This window comes from Lynx canadensis, chromosome E3 (genome assembly GCF_007474595.2).
Source record: "Lynx canadensis isolate LIC74 chromosome E3, mLynCan4.pri.v2, whole genome shotgun sequence".
NCBI classification, from domain to species: Eukaryota; Metazoa; Chordata; class Mammalia; order Carnivora; family Felidae; genus Lynx; species Lynx canadensis.
The window spans coordinates 40,893,363-40,916,587 of record NC_044318.1 but is presented as its reverse complement, the minus strand read 5'-3'; the positions used below and the strand labels follow the sequence as shown (position 1 = coordinate 40,916,587).

Here is a 23,225-nt window from a genome sequence, read left to right as displayed (position 1 = left end):
CTGCGTGACCTGTTGCACGTGGTCTGGCCCTTGCCGCATAGACGGTGGGGTGGGCCAGCCCACCCAGCTCCTGAGGTGGCCACAGGCCAAGCCCAGCCTCCTACCCCACATCTCCTGGAGACCCCTGTTTCCCTTCCTTTAGCCCCATCCATAAGAGAGAACCGCAGTCCGGGGAAGAGTGGGTCTTTTCAGGGATTCTTTAGACTTCTGAGCTGGTGCAGCATCTGGGAAACATAATGTTGCTTCTGGAGCCATGTCCATCGGGACCCCCCGGAAGGCCCCTATAATGAATGAGCTGCTTCCAGCCAGGGGGTCTTCAGCGTCTCAGACTAACCCTGCTCAGGCTTCCAACAGAACCCCAGAGACTTAGACGGGGCAAGCAGCGGTGTGTAGGCGTGGGTGGGTGGGTGTGTGATGAGGTCGTGCAGGTGTCTGGGGGAGGGAGGCGTGGCTGGCAGGTACCTATACCTGGCCATCCTTTCTAGAAGCCATTCCCTTTGTCTATGGGTCAGACTGCCTGAGAGATTCCGTTCCCCCGCCCCCCCGCCCTGCAGACCCAGCACCTAAATATCAAGGTGGGATGTGTATCACTGTCAGTGCAGGAAACCCCAGACCTCCCAGACAGAATGCAGCCCGCAACCACATCCAGAGGCCCAGGCGGAGCCTCGGGACCAGGGTGGGAGCTGCTCACTTACCCACAGAGGGACGAGCTGAGGGCAGCAAGTGACCCCGTGTCTCTTTCCCTCTCTCCTGCAGCCATGAAGTCGGGGGGCACGCAGCTCAAGCTCATCATGACATTCCAGAATTATGGGCAAGCACTGTTCAAACCCATGAAGTAAGTACGGGGGGCTGGTTGGGACTAGGGTGCCAGGTGTGGGCATGGTCTGTGCTGGCACACGCAGGCACCAAGTTTCTAGTGGAAAATGCAGTGTTTCCTCCCAGAGGTGTTTCGGGTGAACTATGGGTGACTGCTCGGGGCTTTCTCCCCATCAAGGCAAGCGGGCAGCACGAGGGTCCGGTACCCTTACCCGCTCCCCTTCCTGGCCTCCCCAGTCCTCCCTCTCTCCACCTTCATCCACTGGCAGATCATTTCTACCCCAGGGAGCATAAGTGTTTGAAACAAGGAGCCCGAATATGGACACCAAAGAACGCCCCTAAAGGAGGTGACTTTTGCCTCTCCTGCGTGCCTTGGGGGTCAGCACACTTTTTTATAAACGGCCAGCCAATAGATATTGTAGGTTTTGCAGGGTGCATGGTCTGTGTCTCCACTAATCGACTCTGCTGTCCTAGCCCCAAAGCGGCCAAACAGCGTGTCGGTAAACAGGCGTGGCTGTGTGCCAATAAAGCTTTATTTATAAAACTAACAGGGGGCTGGGTTGACCCCTCACCTGTAGTTTCCTGCTCCAAATAAAGCAGAAACCATGCTACCAAAATAAACATTAGGGTACTCGTTGGCACACGAAAATTTGTGGGAATGGTGGAGAAGGGATACTTGACATCCAGGCCATCCCCAGAAAATTCACAAGGAGCGTCGTGGTTTTGATGCCCGCTCCGGTGATCCTGGGGCTTGGGTATCCGTGTGGTCCAAGGTTGCTCTGCCACCCTTTGTTAGCCCCAACAAGGCTGTTTGTGCACCGGCAAGGGTTTGTTGCACCCCCGAGTGCCCACAAGGACCGTGCAAGTTGTGTGAGCCTGCCGCTCTGGGGGGTGGTGGGACGAAGGGAAGCTGTCTTTTGTTCACCAGATCGTGGCCATTTGTCCTGATACACGATTTTCAGAATAAGCTGGAACATCTCTTCTGCTTAATTTTCAAACGTTGAGGATGATGGTCACTAATCGAGAAGCATTCCAAATACCTTTCGGGCCAAAGAAAATATAGCTGCTAGTGTGTAACTTGTGACCGAAGGTATGATTTTGTGTCAGGGTGCTTCTGGGACTCTTGCTCTCATTCCTTGGGCCAGATGTCCTGCTGGGGGCTTCCCCAAGGCTCCGCTTGACCTGTCTGTGGTCTGGGGCTGCCTGGAGCAGGTGGGACCTTATTCACACAGGCAAGACGAAGGCACCAGGGGAGGGCGAAGGCCTGGGGCTGCCGGGATACAGTGGGCATGCCCCATGCTGAGGAGTGCTGATGCCACCCCTGACTGTGTCGAGGGTCCGTGAGCACAGCACCTCCTTCCCTGTGGCTGCAGGAAGGGAAGCTGGCACCTCCGTCAGGAGAATCGTATAGAAGAGGGAGCCGTTAACGGGCTTGGCTGTCTCAGGAGGACGGCTGGAGGCAGGTGTGTGGACAGCCAGCATGGTTCATGTATCCCCGAGTCACGAGGGATGACTGGGGTGAGACAGCTAGAGGGTATGCAGCCTGGGGGCAGGCACGGGCTCCTCGTGGAACATTCTGGAGGGGACTGAGGCCTGGAGTGGGTATGGGCTTCTCGTGGAACATTCGGGAAGGAGATGAGGCCTGGAGCAGGCATGGGTTCCTTGTGAAACTTTCCACCCTCCTTGGGCTTCTTCACGCTTTCGGCCCCTCTGCCGAGGGGAAGCAGTTGAGAGGTCGCAGCCTCTCACAGGGAGCTGAAGTAGAACGGCTACTTCTAGGTCCCTTAATGTCACAACGGTGCCCTTCCTGCCCCTCCATGGAGTGATCTGTGCGAATGCCTGCGGTCAGGAGGCCCCGTGTGGGCGGAAACACAGCAGCATTGGTGGCACTGCCTGAGTGGCTGCTCTGTGCAGGCACAGCCGTCCTGGCATTTCCTGGGCCAGGCTCTGTGCCACGGGGTCACACAGTTGTTGTTGTGTCTTCAAAATGCCTCTGTGGTTACAGGAAGCAGTATTACTCTTGCCACATAAAGATGAGGGAACCAGGACTCGGAGAAGTCGTATAGACTGCCTGAGGTCGAGCCAAAAGTCCAGGGAGCCTGGCCTCCGCCCCCACCCCGGCCTCCCTCTCCCCTGGGCTTCCCCTCCTCCTAGCCTTCCCTCCTCTGGCCTCTCCCGGCCTCCCCTGGCCCTGCCCCAGCCCAGCCTCCTCCTCTTCCAGGTCTCCCCTCCCCTAACTTCACCCCCCTCTGGCCACCACTATGGCCTCCCCAAGCCACTCCTTCCCAGCCCCCCCCGGGGTTCCTCCTCCATGGTGGGCAGCATCACCTCCATGGTCATGGAGGAATAGAGCGGTCTGGCAGGGTAGGACAGCCAGGCTCATGGGTCCCCGGAAAGCTCACGTAGCTCACGTCGGCCCCTTTTCTCCTGAATTCTCAGCACCCAGCCTGTTTATAGCAGGAGGGATGTCTGGTCCTACCTGTTTGGCATCTGAAGGCTGAGGCCACCCGTGGACCATCTGGGACAGGGTTTCTACCGGTGCTCAGCAAAGGCCAGGCGGATGTTGAGGCCAGGCCGAAGCCGTGGAAACAGGGTTGAGAATCTCTAGGCAACTGGGGAAAATGAGGCCAGAAAGGGAGCGTGTATGCCCATGACCTGTCAGCTAGACTGCCAGAGCCATGGTCGGCATCCTGAGGCGAGCCAGGCCCCTTCCCCTGCACACAGCGTGGTCCTAGGCAGAGGACTGGCCGGGCACGGTGGGCACAGGGCAGGGGTTACAAGCTGATGGTGTTGACCCCTCTCGTCCCATCCTCTTGCTGCTCTGCTGGGTCGTATCCAGGCATTTCCTGGCATCCGGACTCCCCTCCGCTGACCGTGCCCTGAGCCTGGCATTGACTGTGGTCCTGTTGCCAGCGGCCTCCACTCCCCTGAGGACCCTGGGGCCCAGGCCCAGGACCCCAGGAGGCTGCACACGCCATTCCTGTCCCCAGTGGCTGTGGTCTGAATATGAAAACAGCTGTGGTTTATGACCATGGCATTAAAAAACTAAAATCCATGATTAATAGTTCTTTTTAAGAAAAACTTTGTTCTCTGAACTCCTGAAAGTTTTGTAAGTTGTCAGTCCAATATTAGGAATTAATTATATGGTAGTACTTTTCCTCCAAGATCTTGAAGGATATAAGTTACGAGGCTCTAGAAGAGGGTGGCTGGTGAGATGGGGGTGGAGACTGGGGGTCCTGCAAAGTGTGGTTTCTGTGCATGGGGATGACCACTTAAAGTTTAGCATTACACATTTTTAAAAGTCACTGAAAAACACACCCCTAGCACATTAGCTCACGAGTTTCTGGACTTTCTTGCTTTAGGGTTAAAGTAAGGTTTCTAACAAGTTAGGGGCAAGATGTAATTCACGTATCGTACGGTTCACTCACTTAAAGCCTACGACTCAGCAGCTTTTAGTGCATTCACAGAAATGAGCATCCATCACCACAATCCACTTCGGAACTTTTTGGTGACTCTAGGAAGAACCCCATGCAGTGTTGCCGTCAATGCCCGGGTCCCCCTCGCCCACCCTGTAGGCCCAGACGCCACCAATCCATCTTCGGTCTCCGGGATTTACCAATTCTGGAGTTTCCTCCCAATAGAATCACACATAAACGTGACCAGCTTCTTTTGCCGAGCACCACGTCCTCCGGGATGACCCATACTGTGGCAGGTGCCAGCGCCCCACTCCTTTCTGGGCCGAACGATAGTGCATCGTGGGGCCGGGCCACATTTTATTTGTACTTCCACCTGTTAATGGCATTGGGGCTAGTTCCAGTTTGGGGTTGTTGTGAATATTGCCGCCATGAATACTCACGGACAGGTTTTTGCATGGACGTGTGTTTTCGTGTCTCTTGGGTCCACACGTAGGAGCGGAGTTGCTGGATCTTCTCACAACTGAACTGACCTGTCGGAGAGACTGCCAGACCGTTTCCCACGGGAGCCGCTCCCCTTATGTCCGCGGCAACCCTGCATCCTGGCCGGTGGCCGTTATTATCTGTCTCTTAGATCCCGGCCCCCCTGCGGTGTGGTGTCTGTCTCCTAGTGGTTTAGCCCCGCATTTTCCTGATGACTAATGATGTTGAGCGTCTTGACGCGTCCTTGTTGGCCGTTTGTGTATCTTTTCTGGAGGAATGTCTACTCAAATCTGCCATTTTCCAGAGGGGCTGTCTCTTCATTAGGAAGTTGTAAGCATTCTTTATGTATTTTGAGCCCAAGACCCTCATCACGCGTGTGGTGTCCTTTGAAGCACGAGAGTTTTCGTTTTTAAGTTTATTTAGCGTTTTGAGAGACCGAGCGCACACGCTAGGGAGGAGCAGACGGAAGGAGAGAGAATCCCAAGCAGGCTCCTCACGGTTAGCACAGAGACAGGCACGCGGCTCAAGCTCAGACCGTGAGGTCATGACCTGAGCCAAAAGCAGGAGTCGGACGACTGACGGACTGAGCCCCCCAGGTGCCCCCTGCAGCCCAAGGCTTTTGTCCTGAGGGTGTTCCATGTGTCTCCTTGGTAGAGGCTGTGGCCGTGCTTTCAGCGTAGCATTTACGGGTGAACGTTGAGACAACACATACGCTACGTCGGCGGTGAGCTGTGTGGCTGAGGTCTGCGGGGCCGACGTGTCCACAGAGCAAGCAGGCGTGGCCGCGGGCACCATGTGCCCCCCAGGCGGCTGCGAGAAGCCGGTGGCTTGGCCACAGTGGGTGGACTCAGTTGGACGTTCCAGAGAGTACGGCTTGTGGCGACAGACTTCAGCCTGCTTCTCGAAAAGGAGCCTTCCGGGCAGGCCCATGACACGGGCTGTGACCACCCCCCAGCACAAACATTCACAGCCATCCCACACATGCCCACCGAGCCTCTGGGCCTGGCCTCGTGCCTCGGACCCACACTCTGTGCGGACTCCGCCGTCCCGCCACTCAGATGGGACAGAGAGCAGAGTGCTCCGGCAGTGCGGCCCCAGGATGGGGGCCTGGCTCACGGGTGGGGCCTGTGCACAAAGCGAATCAGGTGGGCAGACGGCGGCAGACGGGGGCAGACAAGCTCCCCTCACCTCTGAGTATGACCGGGGCTGGCTAGTGCAGGGCAGGCGGCTGGAGGGCTTTCAGAAGGGACCTCCTCTGTGGCCCACCCTGCTCCAGCGTGACCTCCTATTAACCATCACGTCCGCAGAGTCCCTACTTCCAAGTAAGGTCAGGTTTGTGGATCCCGGGGTCAGGACTCAGAACATTTGCGGGTCCCAGGGCCAGGACGCGGGAGGTTCGCGGGTCCCAGGGCCAGGACACGGGAGGTTCGCGGGTCCCAGGGCCAGGACGCGGGAGGTTCGCGGGTCCCAGGGCCAGGACGCGGGAGGTTCGCGGGTCCCAGGGCCAGGATGCCGGAGGTTCGCGGGTCCCAGGGCCAGGACGCGGGAGGTTCACGGGTCCCAGGGCCAGGATGCAAGAGTTTCGCGGGTCCCAGGGTCAGGACTCAGAATGTTTGTGGGTCCCAGGGCCAGGACGCGGGAGGTTCGCGGGTCCCAGGGCCAGGACGCGGGAGGTTCGCGGGTCCCAGGGCCAGGACTCAGAACATTTGAGGGTCCCAGGGCCAGGACGCGGAAGGTTCGCGGGTTCCAAGGTCAATATGCGGGAAGTGTGCGGGTCCCAGGGCCAGGATGCAAGAGTTTCGCGGGTCCCAGGGTCAGGACTCAGAATGTTCATGGGTCCCAGGGCCAGGACGTGGGAGGTTCTCAGGTTTCAGGGTTAGGACTTCAACATATCTTTTTGGGGCACAGTCCAACCCGTTTGGGCACCCAGATAAGCGCAGTCTCCTTGTTCACCAACAACACCCCTTCTCAGTGCCGTGGTTGACAAGGGTACTAAAGTCTTCATCCTCACTGTTCGTCAATTTGCCCTCCAACCATCTTGGGACCTCATTTTCTATGTGTTGAGAGATTAGATTAGACCAAGAGCAAATATTGTAAGTGTTTGTAAAACCCAGTTCCTGCACACAGACAGCCATCCCTTGTCCTTCTGTGCGTGGAACCCTGTGCTGCTGTGCCCATGCTTGTGTTTTTGGAGGACCCTGTCTTGGGGGTACGGAATGAAGTGCTTGGTCACAGGGTGGGGCTGTGTTTGGCTGTAAGAGGTCCTGCCAGAGCCGTCCAGAGGCCACACAGCGGTCTACAACCCAGGGCGAGGTTCCCAGGGTGGAGCCTGGTGCCTGGGCTGGAATCCGATGTCTCTGCTCGCTGTGGGGGCTGTGCTGGGGACTAACGGGCAGGCGAGAGGTTGTCCACATGGCCTGGAGAGGTCACAGGCAGTGAACGTGTCGATCCCAAGGTCTGGGCCTCGGGTCCCTGCTCCCCTTGCCTAGGAGGGCAGGAGGCTCCCTGGGTTTGGGAGAATCAATGGATAGCATCGGGGCCAACTGTGCGCGCACAGCTCCGTGACACTCGTCGGTGGTGACCGCCCCTGTGTGGGGGGAGCACGCACCTGCTTCTCTTCCCCCTTTGCTTTCGTGTCTCCGCATAGATGCAGAAAGAACATGTGTCCAAGGCTGCCGTGTGGGCTCTGACCCTCGGACTTCCTCCTCTTTGCACATCTATCAGGGTTGTTCGGTCGCTGCTCTGGCCAGTGAAGGAGCAGGTGATGGATAGCTGACAGCTTTGTCACTCGCACCAAGTCCTTTGACCTTTCCAACCACAGAAGTAGGCTTTATTTGTATCGCCAACTCCCCCTCAAGGAGGAGGAAACTGAGGGTCCAGAGGGTTTAAATATCAACGGGGGGAGGGCAGCCGGCCAGGGCTGTGGTCCAGGCTCCCGGATGCCAGGTCCCGGCCCTTCAAGCGTCACCAGGCTGAGGTAGGGCTGTGGTGGGACCCACCTTGCTGGGGCTGGGGTCTGCTACGTCTCCCAGCCGGCACATGGTGAAGAGGCCTAAACACTCCGATTCGCCTCCTGTTTGCCGTTTATCTGTGTTTATGGAGCACAGGGAAGGGCCTCCAGTCCAGCATGTCTTGTCCGCCTTGAGTTACCTGTTCTCTGCACCGCCAAGCCTTGGCCCAGTGGCTGGAGGCCTCAACCGTGTGTCCCGTGGGTGCCGCAGACCCAAGAGACATCTGCTTGTCTCTGCAAAGAATGGAAACGTGTGCGTGCGCGTGTGTGTGTAACCCAGAGAAACCGTCCTCAAACGGCTGTTTGAGGCCCAGGAATTCCGAGCAGTCGAGATGCATGCACAGAGGCAGCTGCACAAGAATGTTCCGGCTGAGGCAGTGTCTCTACACGCAGAGCCCCGAGCCTGACCAAGCGTGGTCCACCAGGCAGAGTGTATGCTGAGAGCAGGAGGCACCAGCAGGCGAGCAGAGTCCCCTCTGTGATTACGACCTTGGTCTGAAGGCCCGCTCCCCGTGACCTCGGCCCTGCCCTGGGCGCAGGGCAGCCGCCTCCCCCACGAGCTGAGGGCCCAAGAGGCTGTGGGGCCACGCCGGGAGCCACACGCTGGAGACCACTGAGCGACCACCACCCCCCATTAACCTGCAGGCCCCCCACATGGCCAGTGTCTGACCAGGGGCCAAACTCCCCGACAGGCACCCGCCTCAGGGACATTTTCCTGAACTCTGGGTCGGCCCTGAGCAGCCCCTGGTCCTCACTGGGCCCCCGTCTGGATGTGGGGTGGGGCCCCCGGAGAGCCTGAGCTCCTCGGCTGGCAGGGGTGCCCTGCCTTGGGGCCGCTGTGGGTCAGGAATTCCTGAAGTGATGTCCGTGTGGCGGCTACCTGATGCAGAGAGGCAGCTGGGAGCTGCTGGCTTTCCCCTGTCCCACAGGCCTATGCGGGCAGGGAGGCTGCGGTAGGCTGTCCGTGGTCCCCACCGGGCAGTGCCGAGGCTGACCCTACTCGGGCCACGGGCTTCCTCCACGCGCGCCGCTGTCCTGAGGCCCGGAGGTGACCTGGGAGGGCTCTGGTGGGCAGGTGAGACGCTGCTGGCATCCAACGCAGTCAAAGCCCAGAGACCCGAGGGCGGCCACGGGGCTGTGTGAACAGCAGGTGTGGTTCTGAAAACAGATGCTCCTGAGAAGGATTCACTGATCCTAGGAGAAGCTGTGGTCTTGTCCCGTCCTGTGCTCACTGTGCTGGGCGCCTGGCACGGGGCCAGAACAGCTCCGAGGGGGTGAGAGTTCAGATTGGGTTATGGACGGACCTGGGCACAGACCCACGCAGGACCACTGACGAGGCCGTACGGGGTGGGAGGGCGAGAAAGGAGGAGTCTTGGCTGCCAAACAACCTTGGGAGACCTTCGAGCTGGGTTTTGCAGGGTGAATAGGAGTTCTTCTTGGGTGCAGAAGGACTTCGAGGCACTGCCTCACATACTAAGGCTTGGGGAAATAAAGATTCTGAGGACCAGTGAGCGGACACTTAGTGGAGTTTCCAAGGATTTGTCATTCTCTTGATAAATGATCCATATTTTCTCTCCACCGGTGCCCTGACCCGGGCCCCTAAGGCAAACTGATTGCCCAATAGCCAGCCACTGGGTGTGGAGCCAGCAGAGGCCTGGGCCTGACCGGAGGTGAACAAGGACCGCTTTGTGTCTATGCTTAGCGTGGGCCAATCTGCGAGCCCGCTTCCCACCCTCCTCCTGACTGGCTTCCAGGAGCGCCAGCACCCTCCCCCGTGGGCAGCCCAGCCAGCTTCACGGGTCAGACCGTGACCCACCCCCCCCCCCCACCAGAAACTGCTAGAGCCCCTGTCTCTGCTGTAGACCCCTTATGAGTCCTGGTGATTGGGCCCATCCTTGTTCTGCACCCCCATTGGCCTGGCTTACGGCAGACTTACTAGCAATAAGGTCCAGCCTGGCAGGGAGCCTAAGTTCTAGTGGGGAGGACACGAACATTTCAGAGGTCACATCGTCCCGAGAGGGTTCCGGCTGAGCAACGCGGCAGAGACGATTTGGCGACAGGCCTCTCCCCTGCTGTGTGTAGGTTCCTCCCCCCGGGGAACTGGCAGAGCGTCGCCCGCATGCGGGTGCGGCTCCAGGCCACGTGGCAGTAGGGGGCGTGTAAGCCGTAAGGCGAGGACCAGACACGTGAAGGTCTAGGACAGAACATTCTAGCAACGGGCCACCTGTGGTCCCGTCTGAGGCCGGTGGCCCACACGGGTATGGAGAGGCCAGGGCAGGGCAGGGTAGGCTGAAGACCCGAGCAGGCACGCCCTGCTGGCCTCCCTGTGACAGCCGCCGAGTGCGGCTTTGCGCACGGGGTAGTGTGGTGCTGCCTCAGGGCACCGGGGCTCCCTGCCGACCCTCAAGAGCACCCCGACAAGAAAGCGAGGTTTTACGGCGGTCAGCTCATTTCCCGTGGGGCTCCCTGAGTGCCCCAGCTGGGGAAGCGGGACAGGAGAAGAGCCCACGGGCAGTGGGGCAGGTGCATCACGGGGCTTAGCCAGGAGCAGCCTTCTCCACACGGCTGGGGATGGGGCAGATCTTGTGATCTGAGCTTCAGCAGACGAGAAGGCGTTGGCCAACAGAGGCACCGCGGAAGGACGATTCGGGGTGACTGGGACCCAGGGTGTGTGGGGGGACTCTGGGCACCGGGGCCGGGACTTCAGTGGATGTGCTGTGATGGGGGCGGTGCTACAACCTGATCCGCTTCTGAGGAAGCTCCCAGACCAATGTGGGCAGGTGTGGAGGACGTCCCTGAGAGCACGGGGCAGCGGGGTCTAGGGTCCTGGCAGTGAGGAAGGAGGGAGGCGAGGGTCCCAGCCGCGCACTGCCGGACGTCTCCAGAGCAGCCTGCTGACGCCATCGGCCTCCCCCCAGGGCCCGAGTCCTGGGAACCCACAAGAGACCGGGTGTGCATGTGGACATGTGTGTGTGCACGTATGCAAGTGGGCACATGGGGAGTCAGGACCAGCACCGTCCCCCCACCAGAGCTCAGCGGGCGTGGGACCCGCTCCTCTCTGGCTGGTTGCGGGCTGTCAGCTCCTACTGGAGCAGCGACCAGGCTCCCACATAGACTGTGCGGCATATTGACACTGTGGGGCTCAGCCATCAGGTGGGAGAACTAACGAGCATCTCGTTGTCAGGAGGACGAGCCCGCTGAGGACTCACCCTTGCAAGTACCCCTCCTCCCAAAGCCACACAAACATCCGCGGCTCGCCCGTCGCAGGGCCGGGGATCGGCGTCTATCTAACCGTTCCCTGCTGGCCCGTCGCAGTGCCGGGGATCGGGGTCTATCCCTGCTGGCCCGTCGCGGTGCCGGGGATCGGCGTCTATCTGACTGTTCCCTGCTGGCCCGTCGCAGGGCCGGGGATCGGGGTTTATCTAACCTTTCCCTGCTGGCCCGTCGCAGTGCCAGGGATCGGCGTCTATCTAACTGTTACCTGCTGGCCTGTCGCAGTGCTGGGGATCGGGGTCTAACTGTTCCCTGCTGGCCCGTCGCAGTGCCAGGGATCGGCGTCTATCTAACCTTTCCCTGCTGGCCCGTTGCAGTGCCGGGGATTGGCATCTATCTAACTGTTACCTGCTGGCCCGTCGCACTGCCGGGGATTGGCGTCTATCTAACTGTTACCTGCTCACCGGTCACAGTGCCAGTGATCGGGGTCTAACTGTTCCCTGCTGGCCCGTCGCAGGGCCGGGGATCGGGGTTTGTCTAACCTTTCCCTGCTGGCCCGTCACAGTGCCAGGGATTGACATCTATCTAACTGTTACCTGCTGGCCCGTCGCAGTGCCGGGGATCGGCGTCTATCTAACCTTTCCCTGCTGGCCCGTCACAGTGCCAGGGATCGGCGTCTATCTAACTGTTACCTGCTCACCGGTCACAGTGCCAGTGATCGGGGTCTAACTGTTACCTGCTGGCCCGTCGCAGTGCCAGGGATCGGCGTCTATCTAACCTTTCCCTGCTGGCCCATCGCAGTGCCGGGGATCGGGGTCTATCCCTGCTGGCCCGTCGCAGTGCCAGGGATCGGCGTCTATCTAACTGTTACCTGCTGGCCTGTCGCAGGGCCGGGGATCGGGGTTTGTCTAACCTTTCCCTGCTGGCCTGTTGCAGTGCCGGGGATCGGGGTCTAACTGTTCCCTGCTGGCCCGTCGCAGGGCCGGGGATCGGGGTTTATCTAACCTTTCCCTGCTGGCCTGTCGCAGTGCCGGGGATCGGCGTCTATCTAACCTTTCCCTGCTGGCCCGTTGCAGTGCCGGGGATTGGCATCTATCTAACTGTTACCTGCTGGCCCGTCGCACTGCCGGGGATTGGCATCTATCTAACTGTTACCTGCTCACCGGTCACAGTGCCAGTGATCGGGGTCTAACTGTTACCTGCTGGCCCGTCACAGTGCCAGGGATCGGCGTCTATCTAACCTTTCCCTGCTGGCCCGTCGCAGTGCCAGGGATCGGCGTCTATCTAACTGTTACCTGCTGGCCTGTCGCAGGGCCGGGGATCGGGGTTTGTCTAACCTTTCCCTGCTGGCCTGTTGCAGTGCCGGGGATCGGGGTCTAACTGTTCCCTGCTGGCCCGTCGCAGGGCCGGGGATCGGGGTTTATCTAACCTTTCCCTGCTGGCCTGTCGCAGTGCCGGGGATCGGCGTCTATCTAACCTTTCCCTGCTGGCCCGTTGCAGTGCCGGGGATTGGCATCTATCTGTTACCTGCTGGCCCGTCGCAGTGCTGGGGATCGGCGTCTATCTAACTGTTACCTGCTCACCGGTCACAGTGCCAGTGATCGGGGTCTAACTGTTACCTGCTGGCCCGTCGCAGTGCCGGGGATCGGCGTCTATCTAACCTTTCCCTGCTGGCCCGTCGCAGTGCCGGGGATCGGCGTCTATCTGTTACCTGCTGGCCCGTCACAGTGCCGGGGATCAGGGTCTATCCCTGCTGGCCCGTCGCGGTGCCGGGGATCGGCGTCTATCTGACTGTTACCTGCTGGCCTGTCGCAGTGCTGGGGATCGGGGTCTAACTGTTCCCTGCTGGCCTGTCGCAGTGCCGGGGATCGGGGTCTATCCCTGCTGGCCCGTCGCGGTGCCGGGGATCGGCGTCTATCTAACTGTTACCTGTTGGCCTGTCGCAGTGCTGGGGATCGGGGTCTAACTGTTCCCTGCTGGCCCGTCGCAGGGCCGGGGATCGGGGTTTGTCTAACCTTTCCCTGCTGGCCCGTCGCAGTGCCGGGGATTGGCATCTATCTAACTGTTACCTGCTGGCCCGTTGCAGTGCCGGGGATCGGCGTCTATCTAACTGTTACCTGCTCACCGGTCACAGTGCCAGTGATCGGGGTCTGTTACCTGCTGGCCCGTTGCAGTGCCGGGGATCGGCATCTATCTAACCTTTCCCTGCTGGCCCGTCGCAGTGCCGGGGATCGGGGTCTATCCCTGCTGGCCTGTCGCAGGGCCGGAGATCGGCGTCTATCTAACTGTTCCCTGCTCACCGGTCACAATGACAGGGATTGGGGTGTAACCGCTATCTGCTGTCCCACTAGACTAGGAGCTCCACGGGGCGCGCCCCAGGTCATTTTCCTCAACTCTGTGTCTGCAGCCCCAGCTACATAGTAGGTGCACAGAATGAGTGAGTGAAGTAGAGTGAACGAGTGACTAAACAGACAGACTCCGAGGGGCTTTAATGTGTGTAACCCACCAGCCAGGGGCATATGCGGGCTCCTGAGGGTTCAGAGCAGCACCTGGCGTCTGGGTCGCCAGACGGGCCACAGTGGTGCCTGCTCGAAGGAGCAGGACCCCAGCAGGCTGTCCGGGCCGCTGCAGGCGCGCACACAGGGCTCCCAGAGGCTCAGAGGCCAGGTGCTCCAGACCCCAGGGCAGGGGAGGTCCACAAGGTGGGGTGTGCTCTGGTCCCTGCAGCGACCTGCAGGGAGGGTCAGGCACCTGACCCTGAGGTTCTTCAGCTGCGATGCCGCGTCCCCCTGGGGGCCTCCGGCTGTGTCCCGAGCACGCAGCCCGCGTGCCTCCCGAGGCTCTGGGAGGGACAAGCCGATTCCACGTGTCACACGGCCATTAACCTCACGGGCCCCCTGCTGTGTGGCACACGGGCCGTCTCCAGCTTTGTGGGTTATTTTTAGAGTCAGAACAAAAATGGACCCTATTAACTGAAAACCAAATAAGCAACACCTGAACCTGGCTTTGGAGAGACTCTCCTGGGTCTTCCCAGGCATATCTGGACAGCCCTGCCAGCCCCCAGGAGGCCGAGCTGCTGGGACCCCGGTGGCCCAGAGCGGCCGGCGTCTGCCCTGGGCTCCCTGCCCTGCAGCACCATCCGAGTAAGCTGGTCACGCTGAGCTCCGCCACACTGAGAGCGCGTCGGACTCAATCAGCTCGAGAAGACACGGCAGGACAGGCACCCTTGGGGACAAAGTGGGGCTCCTGACCTGCAGGGTCTGTGGCCGGGAGCCCTGTGTGGGGCCTTGGAGAAGGGTTTCCTCCCTCACCGACCCCAGCTGCCCCCGAGCCCCCCATGGACTGACCACCAGCCAAGACTGCATTAATTCAGGTTGACCGCAGAAGTTAACCGTCTTCTCCTGCTTTTACTTGGCACCCCGGAATCCCTCTGCTTAGCAAAATAAAAAGGAAAGGAAATTGTTAACAATTCTAAACCGGTTGCAAGAGTCTGGCAGGAAAAGGAATAAACGGGAAAAACTGAGCAAAACCTTCAGGGAGTGTGGTTCCGAGCCGGCACCTGCTTTGCCCCCGCTGTGCAGATGGGGAAGCTGAAGTCCGTGGGGGGAGCCGCCGTGGGGGACCTGGCTCACTCTGTGGCGTGCGTGTCCTTGGAGGGATCTGAGGAAGATGATCCCCTTTGTTTGAAGGCAAACAAGCAAGTCCTGTTTTGCCCCAAAATGTTCTCCCAAACAGCAATATCGACAGTGTCTTTTTGTGCTTTTCTCTGGCTATCACGGTCCCGGGGTGCCTGTCAGCGTGCGGGCCACGACTCTAATTGTCTCAGAAGAGGGGAGACTAGCAGGAGGGAAGGAAAACAGGTCTCCGTTCCCTTGTGCTGGGAAGGAAACGGAGGCTAGCACTTCTCTCGTCTGCCTGTTTTCATTCCTCAGAAGGGAATTCTGCAGACTCTGGGTCTCCTTAAACAAGCCTTGGAGAACGAGCTGGAATACAAACCACCCCCCCCCCCGCCCCCGCCATCTAGAGTAGTTTGTTTTTCTGACCGGAGAGAAAACAGCATCATAGCAGTCACGTTGGTGCTGAACGTTCAGGCCCCTCAGGAGACGGGACACAGTGGCATCTCGTCTGTTACCTTGAAAAGAACGGCGAACCACAGAGGTTTCACTGCGCAAGGACGCGCACGCCCGGGGAAAGTCCTACGACCGCACAGGTCCCTCCCTGGACGCGCTCGCCCTAGACCCAGGCACTTGGCCAACCGTCTCATATCCAGACGGGACCAGAGCCGGGTGACTGAGCAGCAGAGGGCACAGCCAGGCCCACGGCCCCGCTCCCGCTGCACCCCAAGCGCCCTCCCTGCCAGGCCCCGCAAAGGCCAGTCCGCTGGCCTGTCTTCACGTCTGGGTTAGAAGCTCTTGTAACCTTCACACCTCCAAGTTCTTGTGGGACAGGCATGCCTTCCGGGGCTAAGGGCACCTGAGTACGTCTTCTGCTCGGCACGCTTTATGCAGGGCCCCCCTCCCCCCATGACGAGTCTGCACTGGGGCCTCCCCAGTCTTCCCAGGCCTGCCGCCGCCCTCGCTCTCAAGGGCTCTCTGGCGTCCACACCTGCAGGTGTGGTGAGCAGGGACAGGCTTAGTGGGCACCGGCTGGGGTGGCAGCCAAGCCCCAGGGGCCATGTCCCCTCTGCAGCCACTGAGGGCCTCGAACTTGCCATTGTAGCTCAAACAACACGGGTCAGACATCCATCACTAAAGACCGGCAGGCGTGTTTGACCAAGTAGGCCCCCCACACTCACATGGCACCAGGGCAGGTGACAGCCACCAAAAGTAGCAAGAAATACTGACAGTGGGTTATAGGGCTGAAAGGTCACGGTGAAGTCAGCTGCCAGGGAGAGGCCCTCCTCTCTCCTTCTAGAACCTCCGCCATCCGAAAACCTGATATTAAACAGCTTAATATATCTCTTTAATGACAAGGTGGCTGTTTTCTGCTGTGTGAGTGATGGGAAGATTATCCAGGATAGAAAGGGTAATTTTTGCTTCTGTGCCTTCATTTGGTGAGTCAGGGACCCGCTGTGTGTTTCGAAGAAGGGAAAGCGTTCACCTTGTCTGGTGTTTTGCCTCCTGAGGTGATCCTGGAAATGGGAACCAGGGCCCGTCCCTTCTGTGACATCTGCCCCCAGGGTATCAGCCCCCGGGCACGGAGACCTGCAGATGAGGGGGGTCACCCTGGATTAGCCAGGTAGGCCCTGAATGCAGCCTCAGGTGTCCTCGTAAGAGGGAAGAGGAACCAGAGAAAGTGATGGGACCGCCCCAGTGAAACTGCTTACGTGGTCAGGTGACAGGCTGATTTGTCGCACGGGCTGGAGCTGGCCAACTCCTACCTCGGCACGTGAGTGGGGCCGAGTCTGTTCGTTAGAAAAGACAGTGGGGCCACCTGGGTGGCTCAGTTGGTTGAGCGTCCAACTCTTGATTTCAGCTCAGGTCATGACCTCACGGTTGTGAGATCGAGCCCCGAGTCTGGCTGGGCATGGAACCTGCTTGGGATTCTCTCTCTCCCCCACCCCCGTCCCTCCCCTACTTGTACATGCACTCTCTTTCCCTCTGAAAAAAAACAAACAAACAAAAAGCACAAGGTAAAGATGGTCAAGGACCAGAGCACTGGGGACAAGAGCAAGTGCAAAGGGCCTGCGGCAGCAACACACAGACCCCACCAAGTTCTGCCCGTTCACAGCGCGACGGACAGATGGTGACAAATGGTACTGGGGTGGCAGCAGGGCCGCATGGTGATACGGGGTCCGTTGGGAGTGCCGCGGGGGGCCCTGGGGGCACGAGGTGGTGCTGATCACACACCCTGGGTGGGATCCCCTCGGGCGCAAGGTCCCAGAGGGAGCCGTGCGGGCGGCCACACTGCACATCCCCGGCCGGTGAGGGTGTTGGTGGAGAGCCTGGGGTCGGCTAGGTCACCAGCCTGTTCACGCGACAGGCCGCGCAGGGAGCCTGGCGGCCCTGGCAGGCTGTGGGCATGCAGCGGCGGGGCCGAGCGCGTCTCCAGCCACATGGTTGTGCAGGGACATCTGTGGGTGCGGCCTCCTGGCGGTCTCTCCCACGGCCTCTAAGCTGGCGTCTTCCCTCTGCTCCCGTCCAGCAGGCTCGGGCGGTGTGGCCGTGCCTCTCCTTGACACACGAAAGGTGTTTATGTGGCTGTTTCTGGGCCTCAGTTTCCCACCTGCACTCAGGGATCTTGGGGTGTGGGGTGGGGGGGGGCCTTAGCTCTGACCAGGATGCCTGAAACCGCTGTGTGACGGCTATGTGGGCCCCTCCTGGGTCCCCCTCTCCGGAGTCTGACCTCACAGGGCGCTGTCGGTTCCATTCTGGCTCTCGCGCCCCACTCGGCCGGCCTCGGCCCCGGACTCGCCGCGTGGAACCTGCTGACCTGGCAGGCGTTTCGCTCCCCCGAGCGGGACTGGATGCTTCCTCCCCTCTGTGTAAGCCCAGCAGCGTGGCAGCAGGGGTGGAAAGGACCACGGAGGCATCACCTCCGAGCGGCCTCGCCTGCCACACACTGCTCCGAGGGGGCTGCGGGCTCCCCTGTTCCCCAGCAGCCCGGCGTGGGTGGGGGTCAGGGCAGACAGACCCTTCTCCGCCAGCCGTTTTCCTCAGGAGTCCGCGGAGAGAACGCGTCCCCGCCCAGTCCTCACCCAGCCTTGCGCATCGGAGGCACGCTGGGTTGAAGCAGGGCCGTGGACCTGAGCACAGGGCCTTCCTGTGGCAGCTGAGACCTCGCTGGCTGTCACTTGTCTGTGGAGGGGGACCCTTCCCAGGCGGTCGTCAAGGTGTGGGGAGCGAATCCACGCCAAGTGCTCAGCAAGATGTTCAGCTCATAGTAAGAGCCGGGTGTCTGTTGGCTTTTCTTCCCCCACAGGCTTTGGTTAAAAGCGGCCAATTTCCTGTATTTTTAACCCAGCACAAGATTTCTGTTTTCCCACAAGTTAAGGAACACCGAGACGTTAATAGTGACGGTGGGAACTGGGTCAGGGGGCGTAAGTGCAGAGGAGGACGTGAGTGGTCGTCGCGGTTGCTGGAGTCCCACCCGGGGAGCCTGGCCCTGACTCAGCTCCAGGCCCGTGGGGTGTCCTAGCCCCCAGAGGTGGTTCTGATCCGGGAGAAAACACAGACGTGCAGGGCCGGCTGGAGCCATGTCTGACTTTGGGGGCCCCTGAAGAGAACCCAGGACCTGCCGTTCCTAGCCGTGTGATTCGGCACACGCCTCTTCCGTTTCCTGACCTCAGACTTCCTTGTCATTGACGGGGGGACAGGGACCAAAGCCTCAGAGGCTCGTGTGATTCTTACTGGATTCTGCCTCTTTGGCTTCTGTGAAAACAGAGGTGCCTTCTTCTCAAAATGCTCTGCGTCAGGTCTTAAAAGTCTAATGAAGGGAGCCGTGATGGCAGGACCAGCTCTGAGGAAGCAGGCCGCATTCCACAGCCTCCCCAAAGCTGCTACGTCACCGTGTCCCCCTACCACTCTGGTGTTGCCAAAGGTTCTGTATTCCTTGCCTGTGCAGCTGGTGCAGACGACCTCACCGTTAGCGGCTTGAAGCAACACGAACGTGTTCTCGCACAGTTTGGGGGGTCAGCAATCTAAAAGGGACCTGCAGGCTGGTCCTTCTACAGGCCCTCGGAGGGAACGTGTTTCCTTGCCGAGGAATGCAGGTGGCCTCCAGAAACTGGAGGAGGTGAGAAAACAGATCCTCTCCCCGAGCCTCCCTCTTGGAAGCTACTGTGTGGCCTCTTCTGCAGTCAGATCTCCTTCTGTCTCCTTCTCATAAGGACCCCGGGGATGGCATACAGAATAATCTCCCCATCTCAAGGTCACCAACTTAATCATAACTGCAAAGTCCCTTTTGCCATGTACGGAGATTCAGGCCACAGACTTTCTGGGAGAGGCCAACATAGTAGTCATCCTCACTGTAGTATAAAGTGCATCATCAGTTCTTCTTGTGCTTCCTTCTGAGCTAAGGGAAGCAAGTCCCTCTACGGGAAGGGATTCGGTGCGGTCAGCCCCAGAGAGGAAGGACAGAGGGAATGGGAAAGTGTAGCCCCCAAAACTGGTCCTGAGCAGCCCCTTGCCACGGTTTAGCCGGCTTGGGCTTAAAGGTGTCAGGGTGCTCGGCGTAGCCCCGGGGGCTGCCCTGGGACCAGCCCGTTCCCTTCCCTGGGATCCGGGCCTCCTGAATGCACCAGGCCCTGCCCTTCTTCCCGCCCTGACCCTCGGTTGCTGACGCCAAGGACTGACTGCACCTGATCCCTCAGCTGCTGTTTTCCGAGGGAAGTCAGCCATACACTTTTCCATTTCCCTGCCCGCTCAGCCCTGCCCGAGGCCGGGTGGGGCCCACCCTGACCTCGAGGCCCATCAGGGTGGGGCTCTGAGGCTCCGACTGCTCCCCGTGTCGTGTCGGGGGCAGTGACCCCGTGGGGGGCGGGGTTAGGGGGTGGCCAGACTAGGAGGCTCCTCCCATCCCTGAGCCCCTCGGAGCGCCTGCCACCCAGCCCTGCCCTCTCAGTCACCAGGGGAGGACCGTGCCTTCCCGGTGCCGTGCTCCCCGTGCCGGCTGCCTGGTCTCCCCACCCCTCCTCCCAGGCCAGGCGCAGGCTGTGGGTGCCGAGCCAACCCCCACAGTACCCGATAGCATCTCCCCTGCGCATTTCCACGGCCCACGCCCCCGGAAGAGGCCCAGGTGGGCCGCGCCCTCGCCTGCCCCCCACACCCGGGCCCAGCTTCCGCCTCAGCGCCTGGAGGAGGAGAGGGGGCCGGGCGACCGGGGTCAGCTGAGCGAGGGGTCCCGCCGGGTGCGGCGGGCTCAGTACTTTTCCGAAGCGCGTCCCCAAATGGCTGGCTCGGCGGCAGCTCCGGCTCTCTGGGGACGCGCAGGAGGTGGCGGGAGGCCGGCAGACCTCCCCCCCCCCCCCCCGGGAGGGGGGGGGGGGCCGTGTCCCTCCCCTGCCTGCCCAGCGTGAGGCCGGAAATCCCTCCGCCCCGGCTGCCCTGCTCTACAGACAGCAACGACACCCGGCTCTCGGACCCCCCGGGTTCTCCCCGCAGGCGCGGGCTGGCGGCAAGGACACCCTGCAGGAGTCCGGCTGCGGCTCACGCCGTCTCGCCAGACGGCTCCGGCGGGCGAGGGGCCGGGCGGACCCCACGCTTGTCCCGCCGGCGCACGGCTAGGTTTCCGCGATGCTGGGTGGTCTCGGCACAGACCTTCAGCGGTGAGACCAGCAGGGAGCCGGCCTCGCCCTTGGGAACCCTCACCAGGTAGTCCCCAGCGTCTTCCTGCCAGCCCCGGCTTCACGCTCCCCGCTTGCGAGCGGGCGCTGACCCCTTGGGCGACCGGAGCCGGAGCCAGCCGGCCACGCCCAGAGCCCTGTTCTCCTTGCGGGGGTGGAGATGCACGGAATGAACCCATTTGACAGCTGGAGCAACGGAGGGTCTGGAAGTCTAGCACACTCGCCCCCCCCCACCCCCCCAGTTGGCGATGGGTGCTGACCTGGGCGCCTTCACTCCCACCCAAGGGCACGAATGACTGGAGAGGCCCACACCAAGCCTACCTTCCACCCTGCGTGCCCCTCGTATCTTTGCGTGTTGCCTGAGCGCCCAGCCTGGCCCTTATCAGGACGGGTTAAGCTAGGACCCCTACCCAAGTTGCTCACAGCCTATAGGAGCCTTAAAATCACCCAGGGGTATTTCACACATCTGGAGGCACGCCCGAAGAGCACAGAGGCCCCAGGGGCACCTCGCAGCCTCTCCGGAGTGAAGACAGCCACTGAGCACACAAACAGCACTTCGTCACCACCTCTCTGCACGTCCAGGGTCATTCTGCACAGGGGTATCTGGAGGCCAAGACAGCCAGGCGGAAGGCTCGTGTGTGGCCTCGGGGTTGCGGGAAAGAGCCACCTCTCTGTGTAAACAGCCTGGGGACGGAGGTCACTGGAAAAAGCCCTGAGGTGGAAGATGTGAGGGAACCAGGAACCGTTCTGGAACTTGGTCACAGGGCTTCCGAGAAGTGGCTGGTCTCTTCGCAGAGTAGCAGGGCTCAGAGCCACCCGCTTTTCACGTGTTTGACCTGATCAGAGGAGTGGGCTGGAGTAAGGGAGAAATGAACGGAAGCCCAAGCACTGGTAAACAGAAACGCTCACGTGTTAGCGTTACAGATCAAGCCGCTGTGATCACATCAGGCACCTCAGGCAATAAGGGGTCAGTATGCAGTAGGAATAATGGTTGTGGAGGGGAGAGTGGTGACGGTGATGGTGTTGATGATGACACTGGTACAAACTGAAGAAACGAGGGTGGGAGGAGCTCAAGGCCGTGGACCGGTTCGTGCCCCTTCGCCGTCCTCCCTCCATCAATGTTTCATCTGTTTGTGGCACACCCGTTCTAAAGCGGGCGCTTGGCTAGGCACTCCTGTCCCCAGACCCTGCATACAGTGGTCTAGTATAGCAGTGTTAAGCTCCTCCGTGGGAGGCCTGGGCGGGGGTGGGGTTGGGACAGATCTTGGGAAGGATGGAGAAGGCGAGTGCCGGTGGAAAGCCCGGCACAAAGGTGCAGAAGTGGGAAAGGCCTGGGGCTGGGCTGGGAGTGGTCTGGTGATGGAGCCACAGGGGTGAGGAGAGAGGAGGGCAGAGCTGGAGACGGCTAGGAGGTTTGTGCGGGCAAAAGTCCTGGGTTGGAGGTGGGTGCCCCAGATACGGGGTGACGGGGGGCACGTTTGGGAGGCTGAGCCTGGCCAGCAGCCTGTGGCTTCACCCACCCTCGTGGCCTCTCCCTCCTGCCCGGGCCCCCCGCACCTGCCCGGGGCTCACAGCCATAGGCGCGCTGAACCGGCCGGAAGGCCTCGGGGCTGAGGGCCCAGGACCCCCGGCCTGGCCACAGAGCCTGGGCTGGGCCTGCCCCCGACCGCCCGTCCGCTGCCAGGCCAGGAGCAGGGCAGCAGCGGCGGGATGTGCTAAGACTGGAATCACATCAGTCACACCCCTCTCTGGCCCGGAGTCTCTTCCGCCACAAATGCGAGGAAAGCCAACTGTCCTTCCATGACGCCCAAGGCTCCTTCGCAGCCGCCTGCATGGCCGTGCCAGAGAGGAGGCAAGGACCAGGCCCTATTCTCTCTGAGACCCTCCTGACGGCCCTGTCATGGCGAGGCGTGCCTGTGAGTGTGTGTCTGTGTGTGCGTGCGCCTGTGTGCACACGTGGGGTGCAGCAGGCAGGCAAAACTCTGGGCCCTCAGCGACCCTCAGGGTCGTCACCAGACCTGCCCCCTGGACTCACGCCCCCTGGACAGGGTGAGGACAGGTGGCCCCCAAGGGCGGGGAGGTCTGTGCTGCCCAGCAAGGCCAGCCGTAGCCCCTGAACGGGCCTCTTAGGGCTGGAACATCATTCAAGCCTCCACCTCACCGGCCAGGTCACACGTGATTCTCCCCACCCTGCGTCTTCCAGCACGGAGAAGGTCCCCGACATCTGGTAAATTCTTACCAGGTGGAGGGCTGAGTTAGTCCCTGCCCCCAGCCTGGAAGGTGGACGTGGTCCTGCAGGTACGGGCAGGGGCACAGAACAGAGCTGGATTTAATGCAGGGAGCGTTTTTGCTCTGACGTGATTTTGGAAATTCCCTGCTTGCCGAGGTCAAACACTTGCAGTCGTCATGCGTCCCTGCTCCCCAGGCGTCTGCCCAGTATCTGTGCTTACACGATGCCGTTCGCCTGTATGGACTAGAGAGAGTCCTGTGTGTGATTTCCTGTCCCCTGGCGGAGGGTCACGTGTTACTCCTTCAGGGCCTGTCTGCAGCTCACTGTGGGGCGTGGATGTCCGAGCCCAGGGCTCCTAGAGTTCTTCTGTCTCCCTGGGAGGAGATGTGGACGCCAGGACTGCACGCACGGCCAGCCGGGGGCTGCCCCGCCTTGCTCACCCCACCACACATGCTGCAGGTGGGGCAGCAGCTGGGGCTGGGCTCTGGCTTCGTGCGGGGCCATCGTGGGGTGACCCACAGCACTGCTCCAAACAGAACCCTCCTGTCTGCCCACCGGTCCGGGAGGGTCCGGGGTGAGCCTCAGGTCACCCCCACCAAGGCACCAGGAAAGTTTTGCGAGGGAGTTTGCCTTTGAGCAGCGGTTAGAAACGGCTTGCACTGTAGGCTTTAGCCGGCAGTTCCCAAAAGTGCACCGCGTGGTAACGTACTACGAAAAAAACGGGCTCTGTAGTCAGTGTAGTGTAAAGAAACAGAGCGGCCGCAGGCCTTATCAGGG

At 60.7% G+C, this 23,225-nt stretch overlaps 1 protein-coding gene across 1 annotated transcript in view; it reads left to right on the top strand.

The window, feature by feature from the left end:
- The window catches only part of FAM20C (FAM20C golgi associated secretory pathway kinase), a 48,650-nt gene that overhangs the window by 13,099 nt on the left and 12,326 nt on the right, over positions 1-23,225 (top strand). Inside the window, exon 3 of the mRNA XM_030300985.1 lies at positions 757-835. Within this exon, the coding sequence (XP_030156845.1) occupies positions 757-835 (79 nt within the window). The remainder of the gene's footprint in view (positions 1-756; positions 836-23,225) is intronic.